Consider the following 26,786-nt stretch of genomic DNA (forward strand, 5'->3'; position numbering starts at 1 on the left):
AAAAGACCAGGACTACTAGACTCGGACAAGTAGGACTACTCGGACTAAAAGACCAGGACTACGAGACTAAGATTACTAGACTAGGACAAGTAGGACTAAGAGACCAGGACTACTAAACTACGACAAGTAGGACTACAAGGATTAAGAGACCAGGACTACTAGACTAAGAAAAGTAGGATGAGTCGGACTAAAAGACCAGGACTACTAGAGTAAGGACTAAAAGACCAGGACAAGTAGAACTACCAGGACTAAAGACTACTACACTAAGGACTACTAGACTAGAACAAATAGGACTACTAGGATTAAAAGACAAAGACTACTAGACTAGGACAAGTAGGACTACTCGGACTAAGAAACCAGGACTACTAAACTAAGACAATTAGGACTACTCGGACTAAGAGACCAGGACTACTAGACTAGGACAAGTACGACTACTCGGACTAAAAGACCGGGACTACGAGACTAAGATTACTAGACTAGGACAAGTAGGACTAAGAGACCAGGACTACTAAACTAGGACAAGTAGGACTACTAGGACTAAAAGACCAGGACTACTAGAGTAAGGACTAAAAGACCAGGACAAGTAGAACTACCAGGACTAAAGACTACTACACTAAGGACTACTAGACTAGAACAAATAGGACTACTAGGATTAAAAGACAAAGACTACTAGACTAGGACAAGTAGGACTACTCGGACTAAGAGACCAGGACTACTAGACTAAGACAATTAGGACTACTCGGACTAAGAGACCAGGACTACTAGACTAGGACAAGTACGACTACTCGGACTAAAAGACCAGGACTACGAGACTAAGATTACTAGACTAGGACAAGTAGGACTAAGAGACCAGGACTACTAAACTACGACAAGTAGGGCTACAAGGATTAAGAGACCAGGACTACTAGACTAAGAAAGTAGGATGAGTCGGACTAAAAGACCAGGACTACTAAAGTAAGGACTAAAAGACCAGGACAAGTAGAACTACCAGGATTAAAGACTACTAGACTAAGGACTACTAGACTAGAACAAATAGGATTACTAGGATTAAAAGACAAAGACTACTAGACTAGGACAAGTAGGACTACTCGGACTAAAAGACCAGGACTACGAGACTAAGATTACTAGACTAGGACAAGTAGGACTAAGAGACCAGGACTACTAAACTACGACAAGTAGGACAACAAGGATTAAGAGACCAGGACTACTAGACTAGGACAAGTAGGACAAGTCAGACTAAAAGACCAGGACTACTAAATTATGACAAGTAAGACTACAATAACTAAGTGACCAGGACTACTAGACTATGACAAGTAGGTCTACAAGACTAAAAGACATGGACTACTAGGCCATGACAAATAGGACTACTCTGACTCAGAGACCAGTACTACTAGACTAAGCCTACTAGACTAGGACAAGTAGGACTACGAGGACTAGACTACTAGACTAGGACAAGTAGGACTACAAGGACTCAGAGACCAGGACTACTAGACTAAGACAAGTAGAACTACAATGAATCAGAGACCAGGACTACTAGACTATGACAAGTATGACTACAATGAGTCAGAGACCAGGACTGCTGGACTATGACAAGTATGACTACAATGAATCAGAGACCAGGACTACTAAACTACGACAAGTAGGACTACAAGGATTAAGAGACCAGGACTACTAGACTAGGACAAGTAGGACGAGTCGGACTAAAAGACCAGGACTACTAAATTATGACAAGTAAGACTACAATAACTAAGTGACCAGGACTACTAGACTATGACAAGTAGGTCTACAAGACTAAAAGACATGGACTACTAGGCCATGACAAGTAGGACTACTCGGACTCAGAGACCAGGACTACTAGACTAAGCCTACTAGACTAGGACAAGTAGAACTACAAGGACTAGACTACTAGACGAGGACAAGTAGGACTACAAGGACTCAGAGACCAGGACTACTAGACTAAGACAAGTAGAACTACAATGAATCAGAGACCAGGACTAGTAGACTATGACAAGTAGGACTACAATGAATTACTACTAGACTATGACAATGTATGACTACAATGAGTCAGAGACCAGGACTGCTGGACTATGACAAGTATGACTACAATGAATCAGAGACCAGGACTAGTAGACTAAGACAAGTAGAACTACAATGAATCAGAGACCATGACTACAAAACTATGACAAGTATGACTACAAGACTAAAAGACATGGACTACTAGGCCATGACAAAAAAGGACTACTCGGACTAAGAGACCAGGACTACTAGACTAAGCCTACTAGACTAGGACAAGTAGGACTACAAGGACTAGACTACTAGACTAGGACAAGTAAGACTACAAGGACTCAGAGACCAGGACTACTAGACTAGGACAAGTAGGAATACTCGGACTAAAAGACCAGGACTACTAGAGTAATGAGTAAAAGACCAGGACAAGTAGAACTACCAGGACTAAAGACTACTAGACTAAGGACTACTAGACTAGAACAAATAGGACTACTAGGATTAAAAGACCAGGACTACTAGACTAGGACAAGTAGGACTACTCGGACTAAAAAACCAGGACTACGAGACTAAGATTACTAGACTAGGACAAGTAGGACTAAGAGACCAGGACTACTAAACTACGACAAGTAGGACTACAAGGATTAAGAGACCAGGACTACTAGACTAAGAAAAGTAGGATGAGTCTGACTAAAAGACCAGGATTACTAGAGTAAGGACTAAAAGACCAGGACAAGTAGAACTACCAGGACTAAAGACTACTAGACTAGGGACTACTAGACTAGAACAAATAGGACTACTAGGATTAAAAGACCAGGACTACTAGACTAGGACAAGTAGGACTACTCGGACTAAAAGACCAGGACTACGAGACTAAGATTACTAGACTAGGACAAGTAGGACTAAGAGACCAGGACTACTAAACTACGACAAGTAGGACTACAAGGATTAAGAGACCAGGACTACTAGACTAAGAAAAGTAGGATGAGTCGGACTAAAAGACCAGGATTACTAGAGTAAGGACTAAAAGACCAGGACAAGTAGAACTACCAGGACTAAAGACTACTAGACTAGGGACTACTAGACTAGAACAAATAGGACTACTAGGATTAAAAGACCAGGACTACTAGACTAGGACAAGTAGGACTACTCGGACTAAAAGACCAGGACTACGAGACTTTAAAAGTCTTATATAAGTGTTATAATGAAGACAACACATGATGTAAGTGTTTATATTAGCCTACTATCAAAATGACTTTAAAAGTCTTATATAAGTGTTATAATGAAGACAACACATGATGTAAGTGTCTATATTAGCCTACTATCAAAATGTCTTTAAAAGTCTTATATAACCGTTACAATGAAGTGGCATAAAACACGTCTTTCTGTGGCAGCGTCGGAGAAAGTTGTACATGTAAACAAACTACGGTGAGTTCAAGGACCGCCAAAATTAGTAGGACAAAAACGTCTCTAGCCAAATACTCTCATCAGTGAAGCATGTTTAGTATAAACAGTGGACAGAAACTATATTAAAACAAAAATTATATTTTTTTCCATTTTCATGCATTTTTTGAAAAAGCTCCAGGGAGCCACTAGAGCCCCGCCTTATACCAATAATTTATAAAATAACATTTATCGATGATAAGTCATTATTTATGGGAACTAAAAGGGCATAGATGGAAGATAACTTCAATAGAAACCAAAAAAAACAAAACAAATAGTAATATAATAAAAAAAAAAAAGTACCACAAGAGACTGTTATGCAATCTTCAATTTTGACCTGGAGTTGAGCACCAAACACACTTACACACACACTGAGGAATGCCAGTGAAAACAATTAGCTACATCCACGGACACACACTGGAATGCTGACACTTACCGCCACCAGAACAAAATACACCTTTTTTGCACAACCGTATGAATGGATAGAAAATGTTTTGGTGTTACAACCACAGACAGGACTGAAGTAAACATTGGTGGTGTGATTGTTAGCCTAGGAGCCTGGAGTGGGTTTAAGGTGTGGACTCCAGTTTCTCGCCGAGTTGCCAACAATAGTAGAACACGTCAACTCCCTTTAGCCGAGGTGGGGTTCACATTCCGCAGAAGTGGTCAGACACATTTTTGGCAAGCTTTGACTTTCCATTGGTTTTAGTTGAGCTACGAACACGAGATTACAAACGAGGTGTGCGGCGGTACGGCAGCGTTAAGGTTCGGTACACATTTCCGTATCAAGGTCAGTCACTGGTCAATCCCAAGTTCTTTCAGATGACATATATGCAGAGTAAGAAGGACCATCAAGACAGAATAGGAATATTACCAAGTTTTACTGAAGCTTCAGGAGAGCAGCCCACACCAATACATTCATACCAGCTTCTTTAACATTAAAATGGAAGAGACAACTTCTTGCATCCGAGGAAAACCCCCACCTCTCCAGAAAGGAATACAGCCTCATTGTTCTACTGCATATAAGATATAAGGGAGTACTCCAACTCCTACAGTGCAAGCCTTCAAGGTAACACACTTTACTTGCGGACATAAAATGAAAAAACAGAAAGAGTACAAATGGAAAAACACTAGCTGTTTTAAACATGGCTTTGAATAAAGAAAGAACTCTTAAACATATATGCATTCTCCACACGACAAAGTAAACAAAAACAGAATGCTGGACGACAGCAAAGACTTACTGTGGAGCAAAGACAATGTACATCCGAACATGACATGACAATCAACAATGTCCCCACAAAGAAGGATAAAAACAACTGAAATATTCTTGATTGCTAAAACAAATCCGATGCGGGGAATATCACTCAAAGGACGACATGAAAATGCTACAGGAAAATACCAAAAAAAGAGAAAAAGCCACCAAAATAGGAGCGCAAGACAAGAACCAAAACACTACACACAGAAAAACAGCAAAAAAATGGTGCGATGTGACAGTACACGTACTTTGAGACAAGAGCTATGTTGATACATAGTTGGTTATGGTTTAAAGTCATATCCAACAATTGCGACAACGACTTTTTACTTTTGTTTTTTTAACGATTTCTGCTGGTGGTGTGCTTCCGGATATTTTCAACGCCAAAAATGTGCCTTAGCTCAAAAAAGGTTGAAAAACACTGGAGTAACCCTAACCCTAACCCTAAACTAAAACTGAGCTGGCTACAAAGTAAACAAAAACAGAATGCTGGACGACAGCAAAGACTTACTGTGGAGCAAAGACAATGTACATCCCAACGTGACATGACAATCAACAATGTCCCCACAAAGAAGGATTAAAAACAACTGAAATATTCTTGATAGCTAAAACAAAGTGGATGCTGGGAATATCACTCAAAGGAAAACATGAAACTGCTACAGGAAAATACCAAAGAAAGGAGAAAAAGCCACCAAAATAGGAGCGCAAGACAAGAACCAAAACACTACACACAGAAAAACAGCAAAAAATGGCGCGATGTGACAGTACACCTACTTTGAGACAAGAGCTATATTGATACATAGTTGGTTATGGTTTAAAGTCATATCCAACAATTGCGACACCAACTTTTTAATTTTGTTTTTTTAACGATTTCTGCTGGTGGTGTGCTTCCGGATATTTTCAACGCCAAAAATGTGCCTTGGCTCAAAAAAGGTTGAAAAACACTGGAGTAACCCTAACCCTAACCCTAACCCTAAACTAAAACTGAGCTGGCTACCAAGTAAACAAAAACAGAATGCTGGACGACAGCAAAGACTTACTGTGGAGCAAAGACAATGTACATCCGAACATGACATGACAATTAACAATGTCCCCACAAAGAAGGAGTAAAAACAACTGAAATATTATTGATTGCTAAAACAAAGTAGATGCGAGGAAATATCGCTCAAAGGAAGACATGAAACTGCTACAGGAAAATACCAAAGAAAGGAGAAAAAGCCACCAAAATAGGAGCACAAGACAAGAAGTAAAACACTTCACACAGAAAAACAGCAAAAAAATGGCGCGATGTGACAGTACACGTACTTTGAGACAAGAGCTATATTGATACATAGTTGGTTATGGTTTAAAGTCATATCCAACAATTGCGACAACAACTTTTTACTTTTGTTTTTTTTAACGATTTCTGCTGGTGGTGTGCTTCCGGATATTTTCAACGCCAAAAATGTGCCTTGGCTCAAAAAAGGTTGAAAAACACTGGAGTAACCCTAACCCTAACCCTAAACTAAAACTGAGCTGGCTACAAAGTAAACAAAAACAGAATGCTGGACGACAGCAAAGACTTACTGTGGAGCAAAGACAATGTACATCCGAACATGACATGACAATCAACAATGTCCCCACAAAGAAGGATAAAAACAACTGAAATATTCTTGATTGCTAAAACAAAGTAGATGCGGGGAATATCGCTCAAAGGAAGACATGAAACTGCTACAGGAAAATACCAAAAAAAGAGAAAAAGCCACCAAAATAGGAGCACAAGACAAGAAGTAAAACACTTCACACAGAAAAACAGCAAAAAAATGGCGCAATGTGACAGTACACCTACTTTGAGACAAGAGCTATATTGATACATAGTTGGTTATGGTTTAAAGTCATATCCAACAATTGCGACAACGACTTTTTACTTTTGTTTTTTTAACGATTTCTGCTGGTGGTGTGCTTCAACGCCAAAAATGTGCCTTGGCTCAAAAAAGGTTGAAAAACACTGGAGTAACCCTAACCCTAACCCTAAACTAAAACTGAGCTGGCTACAAAGTAAACAAAAACAGAATGCTGGACGACAGCAAAGACTTACTGTGGAGCAAAGACAATGTACATCCCAACATGACATGACAATCAACAATGTCCCCACAAAGAAGGATAAAAACAACTGAAATATTCTTGATTGCTAAAACAAAGTCGATGTGGGAAATATCACTCAAAGGAAAACATGAAACTGCTACAGGAAAATACCAAAAAAAGGAGAAAAAGCCACCAAAATAGGAGCGCAAGACAAGAACCAAAACACTACACACAGAAAAACAGCAAAAAAATGGCGCGATGTGACAGTACACGTACTTTGAGACAAGAGCTATATTGATACATAGTTGGTTATGGTTTAAAGTCATATCCAACAATTGCGACAACGACTTTTTACTTTTGTTTTTTTAACGATTTCTGCTGGTGGTGTGCTTCCGGATATTTTCAACGCCAAAAATGTGCCTTGGCTCAAAAAAGGTTGAAAAACACTGGAGTAACCCTAACCCTAACCCTAACCCTAAACTAAAACTGAGCTGGCTACAAAGTAAACAAAAACAGAATGCTGGACGACAGCAAAGACTTACTGTGGAGCAAAGACAATGTACATCCCAACGTGACATGACAATCAACAATGTCCCCACAAAGAAGGATGAAAACAACTGAAGTATTCTTGACAGCTAAAACAAAGTAGATGCGGGGAATATCGCTCAAAGGACGACATGAAACTGCTACAGGAAAATACCAAAAAAAGAGAAAAAGCCACCAAAATAGGAGCACAAGACAAGAAGTAAAACATTTCACACAAAAAAACTGCAAAAAAATGGCGCGATGTGACAGTACACCTACTTTGAGACAAGAGCTATATTGATACATAGTTGGTTATGGTTTAAAGTCATATCCAATAAATGCGACAACGACTTTTTACTTTTGTTTTTTTAACGATTTCTGCTGGTGGTGTGCTTCAACGCCAAAAATGTGCCTTGGCTCAAAAAAGGTTGAAAAACACTGGAGTAACCCTAACCCTAACCCTAACCCTAAACTAAAACTGAGCTGGCTACAAAGTAAACAAAAACAGAATGCTGGACGACAGCAAAGACTTACTGTGGAGCAAAGACAATGTATATCCGAACATGACATGACAATCAACAATGTCCCCACAAAGAAGGATAAAAACAACTGAAATATTCTTGATTGCTAAAACAAAGTCAATGTGGGAAATATCACTCAAAGGAAAACATGAAACTGCTACAGGAAAATACCAAAAAAAGGAGAAAAAGCCACCAAAATAGGAGCGCAAGACAAGAACCAAAACACTACACACAGAAAACAGCAAAAAAATGGTGCAATGTGACAGTACACGTACTTTGAGACAAGAGCTATATTGATACATAGTTGGTTATGGTTTAAAGTCATATCCAACAATTGCGACAACGACTTTTTACTTTTGTTTTTTTAACGATTTCTGCTGGTGGTGTGCTTTCAACGCCAAAAATGTGCCTTGGCTCAAAAAAGGTTGAAAAACACTGGAGTAACCCTAACCCTAACCCTAAACTAAAACTGAGCTGGCTACAAAGTAAACAAAAACAGAATGCTGGACGACAGCAAAGACTTACTGTGGAGCAAAGACAATGTACATGACAATCAACAATGTCCCCACAAAGAAGGATTAAAAACAACTGAAATATTCTTGATTGCTAAAACAAAGTCGATGTGGGAAATATCACTCAAAGGAAAACATGAAACTGCTACAGGAAAATACCAAAAAAAGGATTTTGGAACGTCTCGACAGGCCAAATGTTCTTGTTCTATTGGCAGATAATTTTGCTTAGTTCAAGTAAAATACCACTCATTTTTGTATTTTTCCCCCCTTCTTTTTGAACACTGACTTTTGGTCACTTGTGTGTGTTTTTCCCGGGTAAAAGCATGAAGCGAGAAGTACTTCCTGCCCTTACTAAGTCATGTGTATCGAATGGGTATTAAGTACGCCTCCGTACCAAACCTAAGACCGTGTACCAAACAATCTGAACACAGACCGTGTACAGTTACAGCCCCTAAATCCAACATAATCTACCACTGGAAAAAAGTATTGGGACACCTACACTGGACAAATGTATTGGGACACTTGGGACTAAAACTTGACAAAAGTATTGGGACACTTAGGACGAAAACTGGACATAAGTATTGGGACACTTAGGAATACAACTGGACAAAAGTATTGGGACACTTACACTGGACAAAAGTATTGGGACACTTAGGACTACAACTTGACAAAAGTATTGGGACACTTGGGACTACAACTTGACAAAAGTATTGGGAAACTTGGGACTAAAACTTGACAAAAGTATTGGGACACTTAGGACTACAAATTGACAAAAGTATTGGGACACTTAGGACTACAACTTGACAAAAGTATTGGGACACTTGGGACTACAACTTGACAAAAGTATTGGGAAACTTGGGACTAAAACTTGACAAAAGTATTGGGACACTTGGGACTACAACTTGACAAAAGTATTGGGAAACTTGGGACTAAAACTTGACAAAAGTATTGGGACACTTAGGACTACAAATTGACAAAAGTATTGGGACACTTAGGACTACAACTTGACAAAAGTATTGGGACACTTGGGACTACAACTTGACAAAAGTATTGGGAAACTTGGGACTAAAACTTGACAAAAGTATTGGGACACTTAGGACTACAACTTGACAAAAGTATTAGGACACTTAGGACTACCACTGGACAAAAGTCTTGGGACACTTAGGACTACAAATTGACAAAAGTATTGGGACACTTAGGACTACAAATTGACAAAAGTATTGGGACACTTAGGACTACCACTGAACAAAAGTATTGGGACACTTCGGACTAAAAGTAGACAAAAGTATTGGGACACTTAGGACTACCACTGGACAAAAGTTTTGGGACACTTACACTGGACAAAAGTATTGGGACACTTAGGACTACAACTTGACAAAAGTATTGGGACACTTAGGACTACCACTGGACAAAAGTCTTGGGACACTTACACCGGACAAAAGTATTGGGACACTTACGCCTAAACTTGACAAAAGTATTGGGACACTTAGGACTACCTCTGGACAAAAGTATTGGGACACCTACACTGGACAAAAGTATTGGGACACTTATGACTACAACTTGACAAAAGTATTGGGACACTTGGGACTAAAACTGGACAAAAGTATTGGGACACTTGGGACTACCACTTGACAAAAGTATTGGGACACTTAGGACTAAAACTTGACAAAAGTTTTGGGACACTTAGGACCAGAAATTGACTAAAGTATTGGGACACTTGGGACTAAAATTTGACATAAGTATTGGGCCACTTGGGACTAAAACTGGACAAAAGTATTGGGACACTTAGGACTACAACTTGACAAAAGTATTGGGCCACTTGGGACTAAACCTTGACAAAAGTATTGGGACACTTGACTACAACTTGACATAAGTATTGGGACACTTAGGACTAGCACCTGCCAAATACGCGGGCCCGACCAACGCTGCTTGCAGCTTTAATTTTACTTGTTTTGGAACGTCTCGACAGGCCAAATGTTCTTGTTCTATTGGCAGATAATTTTGCTTAGTTCAAGTAAAATACCACTCATTTTTGTATTTTTCCCCCCTTCTTTTTGAACACTGACTTTTTGTCACTTGTGTGTGTTTTTCCCGGGTAAAAGCATGAAGCGAGAAGTACTTCCTGCCCTTACTAAGTCTTGTGTATCGAATGGGTATTAAGTACGCCTCCGTACCAAACCTAAGACCGTGTACCAAACAATCTGAACACAGACCGTGTACAGAATTACAGCCCCTAAATCCAACATAATCTGATCAAAATAAAAGGATAAAAGCTGTATGTGGGAAAAAAAGGTGTATTTTGTGTACATGCATAAAGGCATTAGTCCACTCAGAACACGACAAGTAAGCCCCCGGCATGCTCCAGGCATCTTTTTTTTTTTTGTATACGTGGGAGTTATATTTTTTCCCCAAACGTTCAAGAGCGCATCTGCTTCCCCATCTTGCAAAAACAGGAAATCACAACACTCCACCCCGTCCCGACATGACACACCACGGTAGAAACTGCTAGAAGCTGCGGCCTCGGACAGTCCCTAGTAGGAACCCTCGGGTTAGGTGACGGGGTCGGCTCAGTTTTTGGTTTCAACAACCTCTCAGCATGTCGCATTCGCCCTCCAATTGCATTGTTGGACATATTTAGCACAATATACCTATTCAATGGTAAATAAAAAGAGAATACAACAAATCCTTTTCAACTTATATTCAATTGAATAGACTGCAAAGACAAGATGTTTCATGTCCACACTGAGAAACTTTTTGCAAATAATCATTAACTTAGAATTTAATTGCAGCAACACATTGCAAAGAAGGCATTTTTACCAGAGTGTTACATGGCCTTTCCTTTTAACAACACTCAGTAAAGGTTTGGGAACTGAGGAGACACATTTTGAAGTGAAGTTATTTCACATTCTTGCTTGATGCATACCTGCCAACTTTCAAAATCAGAAAAACCTAGTAGCCAGGGTCAAGGGGCCGCAGGCCCCGGTAGGTCCAGGACAACGACGCAAAATGATTATTAGCATTCGGACAGGTTAAAATGTTGTTAAAAACCATCACTTTTCTATCAGTCACAGTGACTTTTCAAAACAAAAATATTACAGCAAAAATCATATGGGTTGATTGACATGTTTATTCTGTAAGCTAACTTCAATAGTTTGAAATTATTTTGACAGTTAATGCCAGTTATCCTGTCAACCTTTCACAAGACTTCAATTTGTTCATTGAAAGTATAAACACTTTTTACAGTAAACAAATGGTAAAACAGTACTAAACAATTCCATTAAAAAAGAAAATTGGTGTCATTATTAACTTTCTGTCCAAGCTTGTATAATCTACTGCCTTGTTCAATTGTAAAAAAATATTCTGTGCCTAAAATTCACATTTCTATCACAATTATCATACTGTAAACATGGTAAGCTAACTTCATTAAAATTAATAGTCCTGTCAATAGCATGGAATTACAATTCAAATGTAGTTTTTTTGTAAGCCTTTCAAAATATGAAAAATGAATGAAAATGAATTGAAGCCATCAGACACTTGAAAAGTGGCACATCACATCTCTAATGTAATCATTTTACCTTTTCAACAGAAATAGCACTGCAAACATATTAAGGACATACTTCTGTATTTTGGTAGTTATGCTGTCAACATTTAACGAGATTTCTTCAACTTGGACTTGAAAGCATAAATAGTATAAACACTTTTAACAGTATAACAGTACTCAACAATTCCAATAGATAACATTGGTGTCATTACCTTTTTGTGGCTAAAATCCAAATTTATTCTATCAGATTGATCATACTGCAAAAATGATATGGTAACTTTATGATAAGTTTACTTCATTAAAATGTCATTCAATAGCATCATAGAATTAAGAAGTAATAGAATAGTATGATAGTTATATGTTACTTGTTTTGAACATGTTATCGTTATCACAAATAAAAAGATATACTGTACACAAATTATTTTTGATTTGATTTATTGTTTATGTAATAAAAGATTTACTTAAAATGTTATGTTTTGTGAGGTTTTTTTATGCTACGAACTGTACTTACCGGCGATGTAAACCGAAGGAGACATTTCCGTAATGAAAGCTGCAACACCCTTTTTAGATCCCATCATCATTGCAGCATTATCGGCAGCAAGGAATTTCGTTTAAGTCTATTTCTTCCGCGAGTATTTTGTAAATGTTTTCGCCTGTGGAAGCCGTATTGCATTCCCTCAAAGACAGAAGTACTGACAATACTTTTCCAATGTCGTCATCGAAATATCCAACACAAGGTGCAATTCGCGTGGTTTTCACCCTTTTTGGAAGGGATAATTATTCCCGGATAGGCTTTTGAATATTCTTCACGGAATGACTGCAGTTTTCTTTTCGGTTTAAGACTCGTTTGCCATTTTTCTCCGGCTGATTCCATGATCGTTCGCTCGTTTGGAAACAATGGCAACTGGTGCCTCGTGCTTGGCAGCGGTGCTATAAATAGCCTCGCGCATGGCATTCGGAATGGCTCGATAGGAAGTTACGGGAAGCAGTGTCGATTGTCATTGTTGTTACGCGATTTCCTGAATAAAACTTTATTTTTTTATTTTTTTTTTAATTAATGAAAAAACTTATTTTTTTATCACTGCAACCGTAACCCGGAATAGGTTGATGAAAACCGTACTAATTACGGGAAAACCGGAGTAGTTGGCAGGTATGTTGATGTACAGCTTAAGTCTCCCTTCTGCTATTTTAGCCTTCACATTGCACATGGCTCGGCATTGCCTCGCTGAAATAAGCAGGGGCGTCCATGATAACAACATATGTTGCTCCAAAACCTGCATGTACCTTTCAGCATTAATGGCGCCTTCACAGATGTGTAAGTTACCCATGTCTTGGGCACTAAATACACGCCCATACCATCACACATGCTGCCTTTTCCAACTTTGCGCCTGGTTCTTTTCCTCTTTGAGCCGGCGGACACGACGTCCACAGTTTCCAAAAAAACCCAATTTGAAATGTGGACTCGCCAGACCACAGAACACTTTTCCACTTTGCATCAGTCCATCTTAGATGCGCTCGGGGGCCCAGCGAAGTCGGCGGCGTTTCTGGGTGTTGTTGATAAATGGCTTAGTAGAGTTTTAACTCGCACTTACAGATGTAGCGACTATGTAGTTACTGACAGTGGTTTTTCTGAAGTGTCCCTGAGCCAATGTGGTGATATCCTTTACACGCCGATGCCGCTTTTTTTTTTAATGCAGTACCGCCTGATGGATCGAAGGTGCGTAATATCATGGCTTATGTGCAGCGATTTCTCCAGATTCTCTGAACCCTTTGATGATATTACGAAGCGTAGATGGTGAAATCACTAAATTCCTTGCAATAGCTGGTTGAGAAATGTTGTTCTTAAACAATTTGCTCAGGCATTTGTTGACAAAGTGGTGAGCCTCGCCCCGTCCTTGTTTGTGAACGACTGAGCATTTCACGGAAGCTGCTTTTATACCAAAATCATGGCACCCACCTGCTCCCAATAAGCCTGTTCACCCGTGGGATGTTCCAAACAACTTTCTCACTCTTTTTTGCCACTTGTGCAAGCTTTTTTGAAAGCATCAAATTCAGAATGAGCTAATATTTGCAAAAAATAACAAAGTTTTCCAGTTCGAACGTTAAAATATCTTGTCTTTGCAGTCTATGAAAAGGATTTGCAAATCATTGTATTCTCTTTTTATTTACCATTTACACGTGACAACTTCACTGCTTTTGGGGTTAGTATTGAAATGTATATATGTATACATGTATGTAAATATATATATATGTATGTAAATGTATGTAATGTATATATGTGCATATATTTATTTGTATATATGTATGTAAATGTATATATATATATATGTACCCAAATGTACATATATATGTACATACATACAGTAAATATATATATATATATATATATATATATATATATATATATATATATATATATACATATATATATATATATATATATATATATATACATATACATATATATATACATATATACATATATATATATATATATATATATACATATACATATATACATATATATATATATATATCTATATATATATATATATATATATATATATATATATATATATACACATATATATACATATATATATACATGGGTAGATAAAACAGTCATGTTAAATATATATATATATATATATATATATATATATATATATATATATACATTTCATATATTGACAACCCCCAACAAAAATCAACAGGAAGTTTGCAATTCCCCCTTCAAAACCAAAAGTTAGTAAAAACGGTCACTTTTGCCTCTTTGAGCTGTAATTTGACCCCCTTAACATGCTTCAAAACTCACCAAACTGGACACACACATCAGGACTGGCAGAAATTGCGATCTTATAAAAAAAAAAAACCCCAAAACTCAAAATTGCGCTCTAGCGCCCCCTAGGAAGAAAACACAGACACGACTGCTCCTAGGAAGAAAACTCAGACAAAACTGCCTGTAACTTCCAGTAGGAATGTCTTAGAGACATGAAACAAAAATCTCTATGTAGGTCTCACTTAGACCTACATTTCATATATTGACAACCCCCAACAAAAATCAACAGGAAGTTTGCAATTCCCCCTTCAAAACAAAAGTGTTGTAAAAACCGGTCACCTCTTTTCAAACATTATCTCCTCTGAGCGCGTTTGTCGTGTCGGCTTCAAACTAGCACAAGAGAGAGATTGAACCCTTCTGATTAAAAGTTGACCAAAGAGTTTTAATTACTGCTCCGGTTTGGATTTTATGTGCCGTCAAAGTCGGTCCCGTCCATCGCTGCTTGCAGCTTTAATTAGGGCCCGCATGGCCCATTGTATAAGGACTCCCAAAGGGAGTCCTTATGCAATGAGACATAATTAGGGCCTGCATGGCCCATTGCATAAGGACTCCCAAAGGGAGTCCTTATGCAATGGGACATAAGGACCCTATATATATATATATATATATATATATATATATATATATATATATATATATATATATATATATATATATTTAACATGACTGTTTTATCTACCCATGTAAGGATACCATCCAGTGCAGATGCTCGGCACAGAATTCGGACAAAGAGAAACTGCAGGGTCGCAATGGTGGTCTAAAAGTCCCACCTCAGCAAAAAAAAAAAACCCTAGTGGACTCCAAGGACCGCAATGAATTCCACACGTGTACGCGAGGTATAGTCACAAGTCAACCTGAGGGTGCTCTATAATATTAGGAGGCCATGTAAAAGTTAAACTTGGATACAAAATGTAATATAACTATACAGGCCCTATTCTCCTAGTAAAGTAAAGAGTGCTTGGGAAAAAAATCCTGAATCCAAACAGTGATCCGGATCACTCCCAAAATTTAGTGACCTGTTCCTTATCCCATGTTTTACATTTCCTGAAAGTTTCATCAAAATCCAATCCATAACTTTTTGGAGTGATGTTGCAAAGTGAGAAAAACACACCTTGAACAAAACATAACCTTCTGGCAGAGGTCATTCATGGGAGGATAAATGTCTGAAATAACCATAACTAAGTGTGTCAAATAAATTGTGATTATTGAATTACAGTCAGATTTTTTTAGCGCCCCGTTCATTAAATTTTAAATCTCGATTGTTACTGTCTCAGTTTGCCTGCAATGAGAGCAACAGTAAACGCCATGCGGCACAAAGATCATATTTAGTTGTACGGTATACTCATAAAGTAACACGGTACTAATGGATTAAAAAAGGTACTATACTGTATTTGAAAAAGGCTGGTATTATCTTTTTTTTTTAAATCGCTCCCAGTCAGTGGAACGCTCTCCCTGACCACCTGAGGGCACCACAGACTGTGGATGCTTTTAAAAAAGGCTTAAAAACCCTTCTTTTTGAAAAAAGCCTTTTTTTTTTTTTTTTAGATATATGCATACTAGTTTTAGCTATATGGCTGTTCTAGTTTTTATTAGGGCCCGCATGGCCCATTGCATAAGGACTCCCACAGGGAGTCCTTATGCAATGGGCCATAAGGACCTATTGAATTTGTAAGGTTTTATTCTTTATTCTTTATTCTTCCGCCGCCACATTAAACTGTAATTTGACCCACTTAACATGCTTCAAAACTCACCATATTTGACCCACACATCAGGACCTGCAAAAATTGCCTTTTAATAAAAAAAAACGAACCCCAAAACTCAAAATTGCGCCCTAGCGCCCCCTAGGGAAAAAAAAACAGACTGCCTGTAACTCCTACTAGGAAGGTCGGAAAGACATGAAACAAAAACCTCTATGTAGGTCTGACTTAGACCTAGTTTTCATAATTGTATATCCTTGGGCTAAAATCAACAGGAAGTTGGCAATTCCCCCTTCAAGACAAAAAAGTACTAAAAACAGTCACTTTTGCCTCTTTGAGCTGTAATTTGACCCCCTTAACATGCTTCAAAACTCACCGAACTGAACACACACATCAGGACTAGCAGAAATTGCGATCTAATAAAAAAAACCTAACCCCAAATTTAAAAATTGCGCTCTAGAGCAATTTTTTAATAAAACGGAGAAAAAACTGCTCCTCGGAAGAAAAAAATGACACAACTGCCTGTAACTCCCACTGGGAAGGTCGGAGAGACATGAAACAAAAACTTCAATGTAGGTCTCACTTAGACCTACATTTCATAAATTGACAACCCCCAGCTAAAATCAACAGGAAGTTTGCTATTCCCCCTTCAAAACAACATTTTTGTAAAAACCGGTCACCTTCCTTCAAAATCTATCTCCTCTGAGCGCGTTTGTCGTTTAGGCTTCAAACTAACACAGGAGAGAGATTGAACCCGTGTGTATAAAATAACAGAACAGCTTTTTAATACCTGCTCCGGTTTTGATTTTATGACCCTTCAAAGACCCGCTGCGCTGATGCTGCTGCGCTGCTGTTTTTTTAAGATGGCTGCTCAAAAGCAGGAAGCACCAGCGTGCCCACACAATGCAGACAAGGTAGGTACACTAGACAAAAGTCTTGGGACACTTCAGACTAAAAGTAGACAAAAGTATTGGGACACTTAGGACTAGCACCTGCCAAATACGCGGGCCCGACCAATGCTGCGTGCAGCTTTAATTTTTATTTATTTTTTATTATCTTTTTATTTATTATTTTTTAATACACTATAGCACTTTGAGGTTGTTTACTCAAGTGCTATTTACAAATAAATTAAATTATTATTATTACTATTATTAATCATATGCCTTCAAGTGGTGCTTTAAAACATAGCTATTAGCTGGCTCGCGGCTAACATCCGTCCACAGTGTTTTAGCTACTTCTGAATGACTAATCCTCGCTGCCATGGCGACAAATAAAGTGAGTTTCTTACAAGTACCATTATCACTGGAGGACGAGGAACATCTAAACATGCTTCACTACACACCGAAGGAGGATACAATAGCTCGCCGCTAACAGCAAGCTAGCGCTCCTGAATGTAAACAAACGAGTGGATCTTTACAAATGCCACTTTTGACGATACCGAGTACAAGAGAAGTATCGCGTCGATATTACAAGGATTACATATTATTAGGAAGGCTTTAATTATGACCTGTGTTTGACCCCATGACTACTTGGTATCGGATCGACACCTAAATGTGTGGTATCGTCCAAAACGAATGTAAAGTATCAAAGAAGAGAAGAATAAGTGATTACTACATTTGAACAGAAGTGTAGATAGAAACATGTTAAAACTGAAAATAAGCAGATATTAAAAGTAAATGAACAAGTAAATAAATAATCAATTTTCTACTGCTTGTCCTTAATAATGTGTACAAAATAATAGGTGTATAAATGACACAATATGTTACTGCATAGACTAATTAGGAGTCTTTGTTTGTTTACTTACTACTAAAAGACAAGTTCACTATTTTATTTAAGGACTAAATGACAATAATAAACATATGTTTCATGTACCCTAACATTTTTTGTTCAAATAAAGTCTTTATATAGTCAATATAGGCTATTGGGTTTAGTTTTTGAACATTTTCTGCTGGTGGTTTCTGTCATGTATTGGTTACCCGGGTCACAGGACAATACCGGAACCAATGTAAGGGGACCTTAAGGGCGGGGGACACAATGGGGCATTGTTGTGTGTGGACACGGACAAGGTTAGGTGGGATTTACCCAAGGTTTCTCATTTTCATCCCATTGGGTTGAGTTTTTCCTTGCCCTGATGTGGGATCTGAGCCCAGGATGTGGTTGTGGCTTGTGCAGCCCTTTGAGACACTCGTGATTTAGGGCTATATAAGTAAACATTGATAGATTACCCCGGATAACCTGATTTTAGACGTAAAAAGGATATTTCCAGGGAGTGCATCATACATCACAAAAAAGTTGACATTGTTTCATCGTACAAATATTTGGGGACCTTTTTTGACGAGCAGCTCAAGTTTGATGGCTCAGCTCAACCTCTACCTGATCTGAACCAAAATTGATCCCCAGCAACTCTTCCAAGCATCAAACGGGTTTATATGTGGTTATAGTCTATATATATTTATATGTGGTTATAGTGTATATATATTTAAATGTGGTTTATATATATTTTTATGAGGTTATAGTGTATATATATTCATATGTTGTTATGGTGTATATATATTTATATGTGTTTTTTTTTATATATTTAAATGTGTTATAGTGTATATATATGTATATGTGGTTTATATATATTTATATGTGGTTATAATGTATATATATTTATATGTGGTTTTTATATATTTATATGTGGTTATAGTGTATATATATTTATATGTGGTTTATATATATTTAAATGTGTTATAGTGTATATATGGTTTATATATATTTTTATGTGGTTAGTGTATATATATTTATATGTGGTTATAGTGTATATATATTTAAATGTGGTTTATATATATTTTTATGAGGTTATAGTGTATATATATATTCATATGTGGTTATGGTGTATATATATTTATATCTGGTTTTTTTTATATATTTAAATGTGTTATAGTGTATATATATGTATATGTGGTTTATATATATTTATATGTGGTTATAATGTATATATATTTATATGTGGTTTTTATATATTTATATGTGGTTATAGTGTATATATATTTATATGTGGTTTATATATATTTAAATGTGCTATAGTGTATATATATGTATATGTGGTTATAATGTATATATATTTATATTTTTGTATATTTATATGTGGTTATAGTGTATATATATTTATATGTGGTTTATATATATTTTTATGTGGTTATAGTGTATATATATTTATATGTGGTTTATATATATTTAAATGTGCTATAGTGTATATATATGTATATGTGGTTTATGTATATTTATATGTGGTTTATGTATATTTATATGTGGTTATAATGTATATATATTTATATGTGGTTTATATATATTTAAATGTGTTGTAGTGTATATATGTATATGTGGTTTATATATATTTATATGTGGTTATAGTCTATATATATTTATATGTGCTTATAGTGTATATATATTTAAATGTGTTTTATATATATTTTTATGAGGTTATAGTGTATATATATTCATATGTGGTTATGGTGTATATATATTTATATGTGGTTTGTATATATTTAAATGTGCTATAGTGTATATATATGTATCTGTGGTTTATATATATTTATATGTGGTTATAATGTATATATATTTATATGTGGTTTTTATATATTTATATGTGGTTATAGTGTATATATATTTATATGTGGTTTATATATATTTAAATGTGTTATAGTGTATATATATGTATATGTGGTTTATATATATTTATATGTGGTTATAATGTATATATATTTATATGTGGTTTTTATATATTTATATGTGGTTATAGTGTATATATATTTATATGTGGTTTATATATATTTAAATGTGTTAGTGTATATATAGTTTATATATATTTATATGTGGTTATAGTCTATATATATTTATATGTGGTTATAGTGTATATATATTTAAATGTGGTTTATATATATTTTTATAAAGTTATAGTGTATATATATTCACATGTGGTTATGGTGCATATATATTTATATGTGTTTTTTTTTTATATATTTAAATGTGTTATAGTGTATATATATGTATCTGTGGTTTATATATATTTATATGTGGTTATAATGTATATATATTTATATGTGGTTTTTATATATTTATATGTGGTTATAGTGTATATATATTTATATGTGGTTTATATATATTTAAATGTGTTATAGTGTATATATATGTATATGTGGTTTATATATATTTATATGTGGTTATAATGTATATATATTTATATGTGGTTATAGTGTATATATATTTATATGTGGTTTATATATATTTAAATGTGTTATAGTGTATATATGGTTTATATATATTTATATGTGGTTATAGTCTATATATATTTATATGTGGTTATAGTGTATATATATTTAAATGTGGTTTATATATATTTTTATGAGGTTATAGTGTATATATATTCATATGTGGTTATGGTGTATATATATTTATATGTGTTTTTTTTATATATTTAAATGTGTTATAGTGTATATATATGTATATGTGGTTTATATATATTTATATGCGGTTATAATGTATATATATTTATATGTGGTTTTTATATATTTATATGTGGTTATAGTGTATATATATTTATATGTGGTTTATATATATTTAAATGTGTTATAGTGTATATATGGTTTATATATATTTATATGTGGTTATAGTCTATATATATTTATATGTGGTTATAGTGTATATATATATTTAAATATGGTTTATATATATTTTTATGAGGTTATAGTGTATATATATTCATATGTGGTTATGGTGTATATATATTTATATTTGGTTTTTTTTATATATTTAAATGTGTTATAGTGTATATATATGTACATGTGGTTTATATATATTTATATGTGGTTATAATGTATATATATTTATATGTGGTTTTTATATATTTATATGTGGTTATAGTGTATATATATTTATATGTGGTTTATATATATTTAAATGTGCTATAGTGTATATATATGTATATGTAGTTTATATATATTTATATGTGGTTATAATGTATAAATATTTATATGTGGTTTTTATATATTTAAATGTGTTATAGTGTATATATATGTATATGTAGTTTATATATATTTATATGTGGTTATAATGTATAAATATTTATATGTGGTTTTTATATATTTAAATGTGTTATAGTGTATATATATGTATATGTGGTTTATATATATTTATATATGGTTATAATGTATATATATTTATATGTGGTTTTTATATATTTATATGTGGTTATAGTGTATATATATTTATATGTGGTTTATATATATTTAAATGTGTTATAGTGTATGTATATGTATATGTGGTTTAATTATATTTATATGTGGTTATAGTGTATATATATTTATATGTGCTTATAGTCTATATATATTTATATGTGGTTATAGTGTACATATATTTATATGTGGTTCTCGTGTATATATATTTATATGTGGTTTATATATATTTATATGTGGTTATAGTGCATATATATTTATATGTGGTTTATATATATTTGTATGTGGTTATAGTGTATATATATTTATATGTGGTTATAGTGTATATATATTTAAATGTGGTTTATATATATTTTTATGAGGTTATAGTGTATATATATTCATATGTGGTTATGGTGCATATATATTTATATGTGTTTTTTTATATATATTTAAATGTGTTATAGTGTATATATATGTATATGTGGTTTATATATATTTATATGTGGTTTTTATATATTTATATGTGGTTATAGTGTGTATATATATTTATATGTGGTTTATATATAGTTAAATGTGTTATAGTGTATATATATGTATATGTAGTTTATATATATTTATATGTGGTTATAGTGTATAAATATTTAAATGTGGTTTATATATATTTTTATGAGGTTATAGTGTATATATATTCACATGTGGTTATGGTGCATATATATTTATATGTGTTTTTTTTTAATATATTTAAATGTGTTATAGTGTATATATATGTATATGTGGTTTATATATATTTATATGTGGTTATAGTGTACATATATTTATATGTGGTTATAGTGTATATATATTTATATGTGGTTTATATATATTTATATGTGGTCATAGTGTATATTTATTTATATGTGGTTTATATATATTTATATGTGGTTATAGTGTATATATATTTTTATGTGGTTATAGTGTATATATATTTTTATGAGGTTATAGTGTATATATATTCATATGTGGTTATGGTGTATATATATTTATGTGTTTTTTTTAATATATATTTAAATGTGTTATAGTGTATATATATGTATATGTGGTTTATATATATTTATATGTGGTTATAATGTATATATATTTATATGTGGTTTTTATATATTTATATGTGGTTATAGTGTATATATATTTATATGTGGTTTATATATATTTAAATGTGTTATAGTGTATACATATGTATATGTGGTTTATATATATTTATATGTGGTTATAGTGTATATATATTTATATGTGGTTATAGTGTATATATATTTATATGTGGTTATAGTGTATATTTATTTATATGTGGTTTATATATATTTATATGTGGTTATAGTGTATATATACTGTATTTACATGTGGTAATAGTGTATATACCAAAGACTATAAAAATGGGAGCCATTACCTCCCTGCTTGGCACTCAGCATCAAGGGTTGGAATTGGGGGTTAAATCACCAAAAATAATTCCCGGGCGCGGCCACCGCTGCTGCTCACTGCTCCCCTCACCTCTCAGGAGGGTGATCAAGGGTGATTTCGCCACACCTCGTTGGTACTTTAACTTTAACTCAATAAGTGACAAGTTTGGCACACAACGATGGCGACGAGGATGGGATAGTGTCCCCCTCGATTGTTTTTCAAAAACAGGTTGAAAAACCCTGCATTAGCCACCTCTGCAATGCTCACCTGCAAGGCAGTCCAGCTGGTGGGCTTGCCTTTTATTTGAGTGGGGGGGAAAAAACTGTTAGATAATCCCTGAAATTGGGACAGGGAGGCCGTAATCCCACCAACACAACAACAAGGTAAACAAAAGCCGGGCAGAGGGAGTGTCTGCCGGGCCCTGAAGCAGCAGCAGCAGCAGCAGCATCACGGTGTGTTTACATGCTACCCACTACAAAAGTGTCACAACACAAGCAAAGTGGATGCGATGCGTTCGCTGCGCATGGGAAAAGTGACACTCGACGATACGTACTGGGTTTTGACGCCTCTGCTCTCCTGGAAGACCTGCTCCAGCCGGACGAGCGCCTGGCCCAGGAACACGTCGAGCCCGATGAGAGCGCGGTGCATGACGGTGAGGACGAGCTCGCCGCTCGCCGCCGGCCCGCCGGGCGGCAGCTGGAAGGAGCACTCCTCCCGCCACTCGGGCTCGGTGGTCTTCTCCGCCGCGCGCGTCGAGTACTTCTCCTTGCCGAGCTGGATGACGACGTACGCGTCGCTGGTGCCGTGCTTGCCCTTGCCCCGGAGCCCCCTGCCCCGGAGCACCGTCACCTGGACGTGTGTCGGCACCCACCGCTGCTGCTGCTCCTCGTCCGGCGAGGACATGTCCGAGTGCCGCGACGAGGCGGTGGAGGCGGCGGCGGCGGCGGCGGCGGCGTGTCCCTCCTCCTCCTCCTCCTCCTCCTCCACCACCACCACCGTCACATCCGTGGAAGAGTCGCCGGGGCTGCTGCTCGCTTCTGCGGCGTCTTCGCCTCGCTCCTCTCCCGCCCGAGTGGGCCCTCTCTGCGGGCAGTGACGTCACGCCGCCCCCCTCCTCCTGCCGGACGCGGAAGTGGAGCAGCAGCACATGTGCACCCGCCGGACACTTCATTAGGTACACATGCTAATCGGCTAATGCTAACTGCTCACTCTGTGGTTGAACAACTTTGACAGGTTTGAAGTTTGATTACTCAAAAGTTATTACTTACTTGCATGATTTAAAATCGTACCTATAGTTCACAATCCTTATGAGAGAAAATAAGGGGGGGGGGGGGGTGTATTATAGTTTGTAATAGGGTTATACAGGTAAAAGCCAGTAAATTAGAATATTTTGAAAAACTAGATTTATTTCCGTAATTGCATTCAAAAGGTGTAACTTGTACATTATATTTATTCATTGCACACAGACTGATGCATTCAAATGTTTATTTCATTTAATTTTGATGATTTGAAGTGGCAACAAATGAAAATCCAAAATTCCGTGTGTCACAAAATTAGAATATTACTTAAGGCTAATACAAAAAAGGGATTTTTAGAAATGTTGGCCAACTGAAAAGTATGAAAATGAAAAATATGAGCATGTACAATACTCAATACTTGGTTGGAGCTCCTTTTGCCTCAATTACTGCGTTAATGCGGCGTGGCATGGAGTCGATGAGTTTCTGGCACTGCTCAGGTGTTATGAGAGCCCAGGTTGCTCTGATAGTGGCCTTCAACTCTTCTGCGTTTTTGGGTCTGGCATTCTGCATCTTCCTTTTCACAATACCCCACAGATTTTCTATGGGGCTAAGGTCAGGGGAGTTGGCGGGCCAATTTAGAACAGAAATACCATGGTCTGTAAACCAGGCACGGGTAGATTTTGCGCTGTGTGCAGGCGCCAAGTCCTGTTGGAACTTGAAATCTCCATAGAGCAGGTCAGCAGCAGGAAGCATGAAAGTGCTCTAAAACTTGCTGGTAGACGGCTGCGTTGACCCTGGATCTCAGGAAACATTAACGCAGTAATTGAGGCAAAAGGAGCTCCAACCAAGTATTGAGTATTGTACATGCTCATATTTTTCATTTTCATACTTTTCAGTTGGCCAACATTTCTAAAAAATCCCTTTTTTGTATTAGCCTTAAGTAATATTCTAATTTTGTGACACACGGAATTTTGGATTTTCATTTGTTGCCACTTCAAATCATCAAAATTAAATGAAATAAACATTTGAATGCATCAGTCTGTGTGCAATGAATAAATATAATGTACAAGTTACACCTTTTGAATGCAATTACTGAAATAAATCAAGTTTTTCAAAATATTCTAATTTACTGGCTTTTACCTGTATTAGTGATGGGTTGATGAGGCGTCATGAAGCGTTTCGACACATTGCAAAACTGTATTGATACTGTGTCGATACTGTGTCACTAAATACTGACATCTGCTGGACATTAAAAATCCCTACAGGCAACCTATGGACCGACTCAACTGACACTGATTTGATGCCCTAGTACAGGGGTCACCAACCTTTTTGAAACCAAAAACTACTTCTTGGGTACTGATTAATGCGAAGGGCTACCAGTTTGATACACACTTAAATAAATAAATATATTGTCATTTGTAAGTTACACGTAAGTGTGATTTAAACAAGAATAGCTAAATAAATAAATGTATATATATATATAAAAAAATGGGTATTTGTCTGTCATTCCGTCGTACATTTTTTTTCCTTTTACGGAAGGTTTTTTGTAGAGAATAAATGATGAAAAAAACACTTAATTGAACGGTTTAAAAGAGGAGAAAACACGAAAAAAATTAAAATAACATTTTGAAACATAGTTTATCTTCAATTTCGACTCTTTAAAATTCAAAATTCAACCGACAAAAAGAAGAGAAAAACTAGCTAATTTGAATCTTTTGGAAAAAATTTAAAAAAGAATTTATGGAACATCATTAGTCATTTTTCCTGATTAAGATACATTTTAGAATTTTGATGACATGTTTTAAATTGGTTAAAATCCAATCTGCACTTTGTTAGAATATACAACAAATTGGACCAAGCTATATTTCTAACAAAGACAAATCAGTATTTCTTCTAGATTTTCCAGAACAAAAATTTCAAAAGAAATTCAAAATACTTTGAAATAAGATTTAAATTTGATTCTACAGATTTTCTAGATTTGCCAGAATAATTTTTTTTGAATTTTAATCATAGTAAGTTTGAAGAAATATTTCACAAATATTCTTCGTCGAAAAACCAGAAGCTAAAATATTTATTATTCTTTACAATAAAAAAATAAAAAAAATTACTTCAACATTGATTTAAATTGTCAGGAAAGAAGAGGAAGAAATTTAAAAGGTAAAAAGGTATATTTGTTTAAAAATCCTAAAATCATTTTTAAGGTTGTATTTTTTCTCTAAAATTGTATTTCTAAAAGTAATAAGAAGCAAAGTAAAAAATAAATGAATTTATTTAAACAAGTGAAGAAAAAAATAATAAATAAAAGTTTTTCCGACGTATTACATTTTAGACAATTTCTCTTCTTAGTTATTATTTCTCCGGCTGTAGAAAAGAGCCGCTCACAGGGCACAGAGGAGGCGACACAGTTGGCGTATCGGTCACGTGACCAAAACAGCTCATGATCGGTCACGTGACTTTCTAAAACCGACACAGGGTTTTGCTCTATGAGCTCGACGCATGCGCCGATGCATCGGTGTTGCCG

The 26,786-nt window shown here is 35.6% G+C and overlaps 1 protein-coding gene across 1 annotated transcript in view; it reads right to left on the reverse strand.

Moving 5' to 3' along the window:
* Nucleotides 1-24,054, reverse strand: part of LOC133624066 (uncharacterized) — a 64,233-nt gene extending 40,179 nt beyond the window's left edge. The window contains exon 1 of the mRNA XM_061987667.2: nt 23,581-24,054. Within this exon, the coding sequence (XP_061843651.1) occupies nt 23,581-23,930 (350 nt within the window). The 5' untranslated portion in view covers nt 23,931-24,054. The remainder of the gene's footprint in view (nt 1-23,580) is intronic.
* Nucleotides 24,055-26,786: the final 2,732 nt, after the last annotated feature.

The sequence above is a fragment of the Nerophis lumbriciformis genome, linkage group LG26 (assembly GCF_033978685.3).
Source record: "Nerophis lumbriciformis linkage group LG26, RoL_Nlum_v2.1, whole genome shotgun sequence".
NCBI lineage: Eukaryota > Metazoa > Chordata > Actinopteri > Syngnathiformes > Syngnathidae > Nerophis > Nerophis lumbriciformis.